Source organism: Gigantopelta aegis, chromosome 10 (assembly GCF_016097555.1).
Source record: "Gigantopelta aegis isolate Gae_Host chromosome 10, Gae_host_genome, whole genome shotgun sequence".
In the NCBI taxonomy this organism is placed as follows: domain Eukaryota; kingdom Metazoa; phylum Mollusca; class Gastropoda; order Neomphalida; family Peltospiridae; genus Gigantopelta; species Gigantopelta aegis.
This window is the reverse complement of record NC_054708.1, coordinates 90,276,149-90,289,431: the sequence shown is the minus strand read 5'-3', so window position 1 is coordinate 90,289,431 and position 13,283 is coordinate 90,276,149. Positions and strand designations below refer to the sequence as shown.

The 13,283-nt window shown below is 36.2% G+C and overlaps 1 protein-coding gene across 1 annotated transcript in view; it reads left to right on the top strand.

Moving 5' to 3' along the window:
* The window catches only part of LOC121383904, a 180,777-nt gene that overhangs the window by 72,239 nt on the left and 95,255 nt on the right, over nt 1–13,283 (top strand). The window contains exons 8-9 of the mRNA XM_041514002.1: nt 5,863–6,080; nt 8,043–8,162. Coding sequence (XP_041369936.1) covers nt 5,863–6,080; nt 8,043–8,162 — 338 coding nt within the window. The remainder of the gene's footprint in view (nt 1–5,862; nt 6,081–8,042; nt 8,163–13,283) is intronic.

The window sequence follows — 13,283 nt, the reverse complement described above, 5'->3', positions numbered from 1 at the left end:
TAACTATAATAGTTCCGGTATGAAGTACCGCATTGTGCTAGACTGTCTCCCATGCCACTTTGTAGTTGGATGGCTGTTACAAAGTGAAAGTCGGTACTCTATCGGTTAATCGACTAACCCGGTTAATTGCACAAAATCGAGCAGCACCGAGGGTATGCAAATAAGCGGGTTTGACTGTATATATATATATATATATATATATATATATATATATATATATATATATATATATATATATATAAAATAAGACAAATAAATATATATATGCTTTAAAACTTTGTAAATATTAGATATTATTTCAAGTGAAATTGTATGTATCTGATATAAATGATAGTAAAAAAATAAAAAAATAAAAAAACAAAAAACAAATAAGATAAATATATAATAAATAAGTAAATAAATAAATAAATACATAAATAAATAATTTGTGGATAGACATGTAACATTGATTAGTAGTTGTACGACTGTCTTTTTTTTAATAAAACAATAATGGAAAAGTAGATCTGTGATAAAGGTCTATGTGAGTTAGGGGTTTTGTTTTTTTAGGGGGAAGGGGAGTCATATTGTATTAAATTTTAAATATTGATACATGTGGAGAATTAAACATCACTGGAAATCTGTGTGAATATTGAACTATAATTCTAATTGTTAAAAGTAGCAAACACATTCCACTAAAGTTAATTTTATTGTATTAATTTTTTTATTTTGTGTTGTTAAAAAAACCCTTGACAGGCGGCTCCAGAGACTTCGTCTAAGTTAATGTTTCACTGCTTTTGGTCTGAAACCATTCCAATGTAAACTTTAGTAGACCGTTTTTCGCAGCCATTTTACCATCTTATACAAAATATGTACGTTAGTCGCTAGAGATTCACAGCTCCTACGAAGCTACTCACGATGCTGATGACAACTGTCGATCATGCCCCACTATTTGTATATAGCCTCAATACCGTCTAATTTGGCAAGGGATGTTACTCTTTGCGCACATGCGCAGTGGGAATGTGAAAGAGGTCTATTTACTTTAATACAATATATACTAGACTTCATGGTGATTAATATGTAAAGACTATTTTTTTGAGAAAAAAGAAAATAATAGGAAGTATTCTCATAATAAATATTAACAAATTATGCGATCTGCAATCTGTGGTTTAGTTTCATATTAAACTAGTGTAATATACAATGAAAACGCAAAACAGATATTTTTCAATATTTTGTTGTGATTAATGAAAAATATATTTATTGGACTTAAAATAACAATTTATGAGAGGAAGCCATTGATTGGTACTTTTGTCTGGGTTTTAATCCTGGTTTTGTTCTCGTTACACATACAATAGCAGAAACACACAAAATGGTGTGAAATGCGTTCACTACATGCTCAATCATGCTGCATGCAATGCACTTGAAATGCCAGTATGTGGACACATAAAGGTCATGTAACGGTGTCATATTCCTCGTCACATTAAGAATGCCACGACTCGGAGAAGAACAAAGGGAGCGAGCGTTGGACATGGTTCAAGGGGGGACTTTGCAAAGTTAAGTTGCTAGGACCTTCAGAGTCCATCCATCAACTATTGGACGACTTGTTGAACGTCATAAACAGACAGGGAGTGTCTGTGATCGACCTCGACGTGATTTGACGATACCACCTCCATGTCCGGTTCAGAACTGTGATGATGACAGCAAGCAACACGATAGGACGTCATGGAAGGCATATCCATATGATGAATGTCATCCGTCGACTCAAAACAGCCGTACAATGGTAACATCATGACACCGCAACATCGTGCTGCGAGACTACAGTTTGCGCTCCAGCATGGTAATCATCAACCAGCCTTTTACCGGAGCATTGTTTTGTCAGATAAGTCCCGTTTCTCTGTCTCCTTTGCCGATGGAAGAGCACGTGTGTACAGGAGACTCCTTGAACAGTACGCTGACAGATGTGTCAGGGAACGTGATCAGTTTGGCAGCGGTTGTCTGATGGTATGGGGGGCAGTCAACTGTGATTTCAGGAGTGATCTCATCATTATCCATGATGCCCTTACTGCCCAGCGTTATTTTGACGTTATTCTAAGACTAGTTCTCCAGCCAATTTTGCGCCTTCACCGAAGACCAGAGGGTCCCCTTCTGTTTCAACAAGACAATGCCCGTCCACATGCTGCAAGAATTACCCAGGCATTCCTGCAACAAGCCGGTATCACCGTTATGAACTGGTGCGCCGTTTCACCGGATTTGAGCCCAATTGAACACGTGGGGTGAGTTAGGACGTCGTGTACGTCACCGCCAGCCACCACCACGTAACGTCGCTGAGCTTGCACAGGCATTGCAGGAGGAGTGGAGGAACATTCCTGTGGCTTATTTGAGATATTTGTGCCAATCCTTTCCCCATCGTCTTCACACATGCTTACGGGCCAATAGTGTACACACCAGATACTGACCTTGATATTGGGGGTGGGGGGTGGGGGGGGGTGGGGGTGGGGTGGTTGAACTTTTCGATTACGAATGCAACTCGATTATTGATGAGAACTGGCCATGTTTCCATGTGAATGTATCTCATAAATACCAGTCATTAATGTCATATTACATTTATATACAAAATTTATATAGATAACGGTATTATATTTATAAATGATTTATTAAATGAACAAGGTGATTTTTATACATACGAACAGTTTGCAACAAAATATCATATAAATACAAACGTCTTAGAATATGCTTCACTTACAAGTGCTATTAAATCATTTATAAACAAGCTTGGAACAATAAGGGATGACATGTTCACAATTCTAAAAAATCCGGTTTTTCCGTTTAAACTAAAATGTTTATTAAAAGACAAAAAAGGTTGTAAAGATATTTATGATATGATAACTTCACAAACTATAACCCCCAAAGCACAATTAAAATATGCGAACGAAGGATTTATGTACGATACCAGGCAATGGGAAAAAGTATTATGTTATTCCTTTTCGATGTGTAAAAGATTCAACCGTATCATGGTTTTAATACAGAATACTTATCTATCTATCTATCTATCTATCTATCTATCTATTCATTCATTAATTTCTTTCCTTCTACTTTTCTCAGCTCTTTCCAAGATATGAATCATAGCATCTTGGGTTTCTTTGCCAATCCCCAACCATATGGGAACACTAGAAATATATTTATATGTTAAATTACTATAATATTATGCATTTTCACTTACATAGCAACTCTATTGTAAGGCCATGAAATCAAGGCTCCCCAACCTTGACATGGTCAAACTTGGCTGGGGATAACAAATGATTAAAAAAAAAGAAAAAAAAAGATTAAAAGTCATATTACATTATCCATCAATTCATTAATAGTTTGTCATTATTTGCAATGAAAAGTTGTTTTTGCGTTTTCATTGTGTGTCAGTATATATAATTTTGCCACTATTTTTACATACATTTTTTAAATTAATTTTTTATTTTGTTTAATTATTATTGTTCTGTAGGCATGGGTTGTCTGATCTCGTATTACATTTTTGTTGTTCAGATTACCGTGGATGTTCCATTAATTGCTCTAAAACCTGTATCAGAAAAGATTTAACCTATGCAGTTTTATAAATATATACATTTTTAATTTACACTAAACTTTAAAAAATGTTATTTCAGATGGTATGGGTTTACAATTTAATAAATTAATATTTTTTATATGAATTTTATATTCCAATGCCAATTAATTGACTTTTGGACTAAGCCCTGTAGTAATGGAAAATGTCATTGCTAGTGTGAGTTAAAACTACAAGATAATTTTGAGATAAACAATCTATAGCTTACTTGTTGACTCAACATTAGATAGTGTTTATATACGATGTGGCTATATACCTTTTCAATTCCTGTATTTTTACATTTAACATCAATTTATAACATGTAATAAACCACTATAATTTTTATTAGTTTTATTTAAGAAAATTCAATCTTTTATCTTTAAAATGCAATTATGATGGCAGTGTTTGGTGTATTCTTTAGAATGTAGTGGTTGTTTGTAAACAGCATGTCAAAAATCAGCTCAATGGTCCATTACCCTGTGTTTGGTTTTGTAATAAGATATAATTAAAAAATGTACAATTTAGTTTGTCGATGTATTCATTTAAAATAAAATAGTGAATGTTTTCTTGTTTGTGTGTTGTTGTTTTTTTCTTTTTAACAACATAATGCTTTTAGCTGAAAGCAGTGCAACCTTTCTCCTGTGTTTATTTGTGAAAGCAAATTTGACTATTGATGCTACATTCAGCCATATTATAAACCATATATAAAATGTTTTAAAAATCAGTAGTGAATTAAACATTAGCACTGGAAAACTTAGTTATGGGACAGATAATTTAAAAATAATTCCGAAAATGTAACAAAAATAAAAAGGAATAAACTTCAAAAATGTAAACAACCGCCTCTAATACCAGAATACTATAATAAAATAACCAGTGCAGTGTGATTAATTTGTATTCCTTGATATTAAAGGTTCTTTAATCTCAGTTACAAATGACATATTTCGAATCGATCCCATACACAATCTTTGCATATATATCAAGAATATCGAAATACCATGTAAACACACTAAATTCCAGTTTTTTCAAATCGTAAAAACATTTAGGAAATCGGCGAATCCACAAAATCTGACAAGTTGACTGGATTTGGCCATCAGATAGAAAATGGTCAGATTCGTGTGTGTGTGTGTGTGTGTGCGTATGTGTGTGCGTATGTGTGTGTGTGTGTGTAAATGTATTTTCGAGTCTTAACTAGGTTCGGGATATAGCCTATTCTGCGTATTGACGAAACCGAACACTGCACTATGACAAAACCAGATGTAAAACTGTCATGACGTGGACCGCGATCCCTGTCAACATGTTTTAAAACATTTATAACATTAAATTAAATACTGCCACTGTGACAAGTATGGTTGTATTTTGTAAAGTAATAACTAAAGATTACACTAAAATGAAAAAAAGAAGTAATTTGTTTACAAAAGCTCACAAGAAAATATTCGAAAATGAAATTTTATCGATAATTAATAAACATTGAATAAACATTACATGATTTCAGTTTAAAATTAACTTTTTTCCTATCTTTTTTTATGGAGCCAAACATTGACATATTTATTTTCGTTCATCTAAAGTCGAAAACATATTAAAATATACTGCTAAAAAGGTAAAATCGGGTAAACTTGCACCACTGGTCTGATGGTGATGTTGATTCTATCGATAGTGGAAATGTGACCAAACATTTTGAGCTGTTGTGGAATCGTAACAGTGATTCTTCTTATTTTGGGACATGGCCTTTAGGTCAAATGTAAGTTGTGTAGGTGCAACATTGAAAGAAAATTAAGTTAACTATAAATTTACTGCATTTATTTTCCATCATATATGTTTTTACATGCCCGCATGCACGCACACACACTGATGAAATACTTTCTTAATGTTTTGATCAGACATTGTGGTATAGGATTTGAAGTGAAAACAAAGGTGTTGTCCCTCATTAGATAAACGTACATGAAACTTGTTATTATTAGGGGTGGGACGTAGCCCGGTGATAAAGTGCTCCCTTGAAGCACGGTCGGTTTAGAATCGATCCCCATCAGTGGGCCCATTGGGCTATTTTTCGTTCCAGCCAGTGCACCTCGACTGCTATATCAAAGGCCATGGTATATGCTATCCTGTCTGTGGGATGATGCATATAAAAGATGCATTGCTACTAATGGAAAAATGTAGCGGGTTTCCTCTCTAAGACTATATGTCAAAATTATCAAGTGTATTACATCCAATAGCCAATGATTAATAAAGCAATGTGCTCTTTGTGTCGTTAAACAAAACTTATTATTATTTAAAAAAAAATGTTTTACTGTTTACAGGTCAAGATGGTTACTTGTTAACAAGCTTCTATGGTATAGAGCTTGACCAATTGGTTTCATCACCGTCTCTGGTGAAAAAATCACTAGCATCAATTTCTGCCTTTGATGTTAAAAGGAGTCTTCGTGGTTTTAAGGCTTATTTAACAACTGACTCAGGGGAGCCTTATGGATTGTTCTGGAGACCAAAAAATCCTACCATGAAGAATAAGTTCTTGGAGGTGAATTGTGTTTTTTTTCTACTCAGAAATTTATTTTTGTCTTTTCTGCTCATGTATTCTTGATTGTGAAGCATGAAATTAATGCGAGCAAGTTATTAATGTAAAAATAATTTCTACTGATGTTTTGGTAAATTATGTCTTTAGATCATGTGAACCAAAATTCTAAGTTATCCATTGCTATCTGTTTTCATCTGTTGTCATGCATCATATATCGTATGTAAACTTTCACATATTCAACTTCTCGAAAACTAAACCACATGCAACTAAATTAGGTGGGAATCGTCCATGACACCCAATGGAGAAACAAATATGTAAATTTGGTAATTCTGCACTGACCCCTACTACCTCACCCCCGCCCCCCAGAATCTGAAGGGGGCCTAAAAGGAGTGAATTAATCCAATATTAAAGAATCATCATCCTTCTTACTAAAACCGAATAGTCTTCATACATGTATGATACTGGCAAGGACGTGCATTGTATAATGGTTTATTAAACAATTGACTTTTCATCATTATGTATTTCACAACTGGTAGTTATAATATTAACAGGCTCTGGTTCGTGTACAACCCATGTCTGTCTGGATGGATGGATCTCTGTGTGGTGTCTGCGGTGACTTCTTTTATTCACAGTCGCCAGCTTAACTGGGGGTCATCTGCTGTCCTCTGCCAGCTTTGATCTGTCATATATTTTGTTGTCATGTCATTCTTGCTAATGGCTCTCCATCATAGGTGACCTTTCAAGTCCACTCCAAATGGGATGTCAATATTCTTGTCAGCTGGTACCCATTAATCTAACTGAGCAGCATATTTCATCTCCATTAACTAATTTTTGCCATTAGCACTTCGGTATCGGTGAATTTGATGCCGATTCCGAATGGGATAACAGAGTAGGATGGATAGCGCTAGCTAGTATTAATGTAAATATGTACATATATATGTACATTAAATTATTATTACTATATATAAATTTTGGTTTCTGTATTGTGTGACATATAGACAGAACCATATACCAGTTGTTTTGTCATGTTATTTATTGCACAAGTTTATAGTGCGCAAAAATATTGTACCACGAGACCGCGTAGTGGTATGAATCATGCACACTATAAGTGATAATCACTAACATGGCAAAACAACTGGTGGGTTGTTCTGTATTTATTACATACCACCTTTCTATATTATGATTAACTCTTTCCCTCCCATTCTTTGCTGCAGTCAACATTCACAGGAGTTATCTATCTTCATTCTGTGAACGCTAGAACATAGTAGAATGACAATCAAACACGTTGACTGGTATTTGTATTTAAGTTGTTATCGCAATATTTGTTTCAATATTATCGATTTCTTACTGTTTGTTTAATTATTTCTTTTAAAACATGTTGGACATTATTATTTAATGAAAACTGAAGATTTGTAAAGGATGTATTCACGAAAAATAACTGATAACACAGACTTTGAAGTAGATGATGGATTACTCATTGTCGATTGAAAGTGAAAATAAACTGTCATAAACAATGATGTCATGGATTGTGATCGTAGGGTTTAAACAATATGAGACATGAAGGGAAACAGAAGTGGAATGTGTGGAATGCAATACAATATGGCATGATTTGGCATCAGTGTTCACCGCAGGAATTAAAATGCATATTACTATTAGTCTCATTATCATCTAGTGTAAGTGTCAGGTACTGGGGTCCAGGGTGAGTTTGACCCTCGAGTAATCAAGTCCAATATTTTGGACTCATGGAGGCCGAACCTGGCTGGGGTCATGACATCTTTCGGGTATATATGCATGTGAGATTTTGTATCACACAGTTGATCAATAAAATATTTTTTTATTGCACAGTTAGAATTGTATTAGTATAGTAAGATAAAATTGGTAGGTATAATAAATTTTAGAACAAAAAGTAAGATCTTTTTCAACAAATTTGTCGCTTGATTATAGGGACTAATATATTTATTTCAGGTAATGCTCAAAGAGAATGAGATTGAAATATTTGGTGTCGTTGTAATAGGCTACAGTTGTACAAGCTCAACAGTAAAGTACAGACTGAGGAAAAATCATGCCCCTTTACAACAGAAAGAGGTACTTCAAACAAATTAGAGTATCTGGTGTCATTATAAAAGGCTACAATTGTAAAAACCCAACAACCAAGTACAAAATGGTTTACAATAGTATTATGAATGTTGCTTATGAGGTACGCATGGCTGTTAACTGTCCGTCGTGAGACGGATTTCCGTCATCAGAGAAATTGTGGAAATTATTTTTTCAGTCTGGTTTTTTTTTTTTTCAGTTTCCGTAATGTCAACCCGATCGCTTCTGATGTTTTCTTTGCCCCACTGACCCCCTTTAGGGACCCATCCCAGGGTATAAACTTCTATACATTTTGGGGCTGGACGTAAATTCCCAATCCAATATCAAACTTTTCCCCAATTAGACCCTTCAACCCAACAGTTTACCAATAAAGATTCCCAAAGTTGCTCTTATCGTGGACATTTGAACTCATAAAAATGTTTACAAATTTAGCTAATTGTATATTTAAAAAAAAAATGACATCAAAAAAGTTTCGTTTTGGTTTTCCGATCGATTATGAACACGTGACGAACAACTCTGACCTGGATATGCAAATTAGGTGTATCCTGTTTTGATACAGTCTGTTGTATCGTAGTTTTTAGTAATAATGCCTACATTCACATTGTCTGATATAATATATTTTTGGTAGAAGAATATAACTTTTTGTTTTAATCCATCCATTTGCGTTAACACATATTTGGGATCTATCGCAACACGTCCAATCCGCTATTTATGGACGTAGCAAGTAAAAATATTGACTTAATGTGCATCCTGCACTACCATTTGCTGTGCTATTTTAAGCAGACGATCTTATTTTGTAAAAAGGTGTGTACATATGTTTCGTACTTTTTTTTCCAGATATTTTATTATTATTATTTAAAAAAAAATTAAAATCATGTTTGGTACGGTTTTTGTAATTAAACCCCCCTAAAAAAAAAAAACCCGTTACTACAGTAGTTGTAAAGTAAGTGAAAAAAACCCCTAATTTAAATGTGCTACTCGCTCCCTTTGAAGTAATGGCCGTACCCGATGTCACACAATGTGACGTACAGCACGTGCGAGTTTGAACACTGTTACAATGTAATAGTTCTGCTGGGAGATTATTAGATTGCGTATTATAGATATTGAGACTTAATAAAATTTATCCGGTGAAAAATTAACATTTACCGGTCAGCAGTATGTTACTTGTTTATTATTTACGATTGAATAATGGGGTCAATCGAGAACTACTCAACGTGCACTAAGGAGAGTAGGAATTATGGGATGTGTGACAAAACGTAATTGGGGGGGGGGGGGGGGGTGTGTGTTATTGTGCAACGTAATGTTAATTAAAAAAGTATGCAAGCAGTCATTGCCGTTTTATTTTACTAAAGACCCCAAAGTAAAATATGACATGGTCACAAAACATTACACGGGCGAGAGGGGTATTAAAACGGCAAGATTTTGCGTTACGTATTGTTAAATGGACACAAAGATCAACAGAGGACTATTCAAAGTTAGCGTAATGCAGTATCAGACATTGGCTTTTACCCCAATTTTTAACGACCATAATGAATTTGCAAGACTACGGCGACCCGATGTGAATATATTTGAATATTTGATTTGCCGTCCATTAGCTGGCGGTCAAGCCTAAATAAATAATATCAAGTAATAATGCAAACTTTAAAAAAAATGTCCGTAGCTTGTGAAAGAACACCCCAGCAAATGTCAGCTTAATAGGACTATATTTATTAATATAGGTTCACTGCAGGACCCATCAATTAATGTTTTTGTCCAATAAAAAAAAAATAACATGGTTTGGGTTGGGAGAAATACATGTTTAAAGTGGACTACAATTGTCATGTAAAACACTACCATTTTGAATGGTGATATAATCATGGCACTGACATCCGCCATCTAAACCCCCAACCAGGGCAATGCCCTGTACCTTAAAATTTCAGTCACAACATTTTACTTTTGTTAACAGCCATGCTCACACAGATGTGATTTATAGGTGAATTTAGTGAATCACACTAGGGATGAGAGAATATAAGACTTGTGTTTGGTGAATGTGTGTGTCTGTCATAGCACACTAGGGATGAGAGAATATAAGACTTGTGTCTGGTGAATGTCTGTGTCTGTCATATCACACTAGGGATGAGAGAATGTAAGACTTGTGTCTGGTGAATGTGTGTGTCTGTCATATCACACTAGGGATGAGAGAATGTAAGACTTGTGTCTGGTGAATGTGTGTGTGTCTGTCATATCACACTAGGGATGAGAGAATGTAACACTTGTGTCTGGTGAATGTGTGTGTGTCTGTCATATCACACTAGGGATGAGAGAATGTAAGACTTGTGTTTGGTGAATGTGTGTGTGTCTGTCATATCACACTAGGGATGAGAGAATATAAGACTTGTGTCTGGTGAATGTGTGTGTCTGTCATATCACACTAGGGATGAGAGAATATAAGACTTGTGTCTGGTGAATGTGTGTCTGTCATAGCACACTAGGGATGAGAGAATATAAGACTTGTGTCTGGTGAATGTGTGTGTGTCTGTCATATCACACTAGGGATGAGAGAATGTAAGACTTGTGTCTGGTGAATGTGTGTGTGTCTGTCATAGCACACTAGGGATGAGAGAATGTAAGACTTGTGTCTGGTGAATGTGTGTGTGTCTGTCATATCACACTAGGGATGAGAGAATGTAAGACTTGTGTCTGGTGAATGTGTGTGTGTCTGTCATAGCACACTAGGGATGAGAGAATATAAGACTTGTGTTTGGTGAATGTGTGTGTCTGTCATATCACACTAGGGATGAGAGAATGTAAGACTTGTGTCTGGTGAATGTGTGTGTGTCTGTCATAGCACACTAGGGATGAGAGAATATAAGACTTGTGTCTGGTGAATGTGTGTGTGTCTGTCATATCACACTAGGGATGAGAGAATGTAAGACTTGTGTTTGGTGAATGTGTGTGTCTGTCATATCACACTAGGGATGAGAGAATATAAGACTTGTGTCTGGTGAATGTGTGTGTGTCTGTCATATCACACTAGGGATGAGAGAATATAAGACTTGTGTCTGGTGAATGTGTGTGTGTCTGTCATATCACACTAGGGATGAGAGAATGTAAGACTTGTGTGTGGTGAATGTGTGTGTGTCTGTCATATCACACTAGGGATGAGAGAATGTAAGACTTGTGTCTGGTGAATGTGTGTGTGTCTGTCATATCACACTAGGGATGAGAGAATGTAAGACTTGTGTCTGGTGAATGTGTGTGTGTCTGTCATATCACACTAGGGATGAGAGAATGTAACACTTGTGTCTGGTGAATGTGTGTGTGTCTGTCATATCACACTAGGGATGAGAGAATGTAAGACTTGTGTTTGGTGAATGTGTGTGTGTCTGTCATATCACACTAGGGATGAGAGAATATAAGACTTGTGTCTGGTGAATGTGTGTGTCTGTCATATCACACTAGGGATGAGAGAATATAAGACTTGTGTCTGGTGAATGTGTGTCTGTCATAGCACACTAGGGATGAGAGAATATAAGACTTGTGTCTGGTGAATGTGTGTGTGTCTGTCATATCACACTAGGGATGAGAGAATGTAAGACTTGTGTCTGGTGAATGTGTGTGTGTCTGTCATAGCACGGATCACACTAGGGATGAGAGAATGTAAGACTTGTGTCTGGTGAATGTGTGTGTGTCTGTCATATCACACTAGGGATGAGAGAATGTAAGACTTGTGTCTGGTGAATGTGTGTGTGTCTGTCATAGCACACTAGGGATGAGAGAATATAAGACTTGTGTTTGGTGAATGTGTGTGTCTGTCATATCACACTAGGGATGAGAGAATGTAAGACTTGTGTTTGGTGAATGTGTGTGTCTGTCATATCACACTAGGGATGAGAGAATATAAGACTTGTGTCTGGTGAATGTGTGTGTGTCTGTCATATCACACTAGGGATGAGAGAATATAAGACTTGTGTCTGGTGAATGTGTGTGTGTCTGTCATATCACACTAGGGATGAGAGAATGTAAGACTTGTGTCTGGTGAATGTGTGTGTGTCTGTCATATCACACTAGGGATGAGAGAATGTAAGACTTGTGTCTGGTGAATGTGTGTGTGTCTGTCATATCACACTAGGGATGAGAGAATGTAAGACTTGTGTCTGGTGAATGTGTGTGTGTCTGTCATATCACACTAGGGATGAGAGAATGTAACACTTGTGTCTGGTGAATGTGTGTGTGTCTGTCATATCACACTAGGGATGAGAGAATGTAAGACTTGTGTTTGGTGAATGTGTGTGTGTCTGTCATATCACACTAGGGATGAGAGAATATAAGACTTGTGTCTGGTGAATGTGTGTGTCTGTCATATCACACTAGGGATGAGAGAATATAAGACTTGTGTCTGGTGAATGTGTGTCTGTCATAGCACACTAGGGATGAGAGAATGTAAGACTTGTGTCTGGTGAATGTGTGTGTGTCTGTCATATCACACTAGGGATGAGAGAATGTAAGACTTGTGTCTGGTGAATGTGTGTGTGTCTGTCATATCACACTAGGGATGAGAGAATGTAAGACTTGTGTCTGGTGAATGTGTGTGTGTCTGTCATATCACACTAGGGATGAGAGAATGTAAGACTTGTGTCTGGTGAATGTGTGTGTGTCTGTCATAGCACACTAGGGATGAGAGAATATAAGACTTGTGTTTGGTGAATGTGTGTGTCTGTCATATCACACTAGGGATGAGAGAATGTAAGACTTGTGTTTGGTGAATGTGTGTGTCTGTCATATCACACTAGGGATGAGAGAATATAAGACTTGTGTCTGGTGAATGTGTGTGTGTCTGTCATATCACACTAGGGATGAGAGAATGTAAGACTTGTGTCTGGTGAATGTGTGTGTGTCTGTCATATCACACTAGGGATGAGAGAATGTAAGACTTGTGTTTGGTGAATGTGTGTGTGTCTGTCATATCACACTAGGGATGAGAGAATGTAAGACTTGTGTCTGGTGAATGTGTGTGTGTCTGTCATATCACACTAGGGATGAGAGAATGTAAGACTTGTGTCTGGTGAATGTGTGTGTGTCTGTCATAGCACACTAGGGATGAGAGAATGTAAGACTTGTGTCTGGTGAATG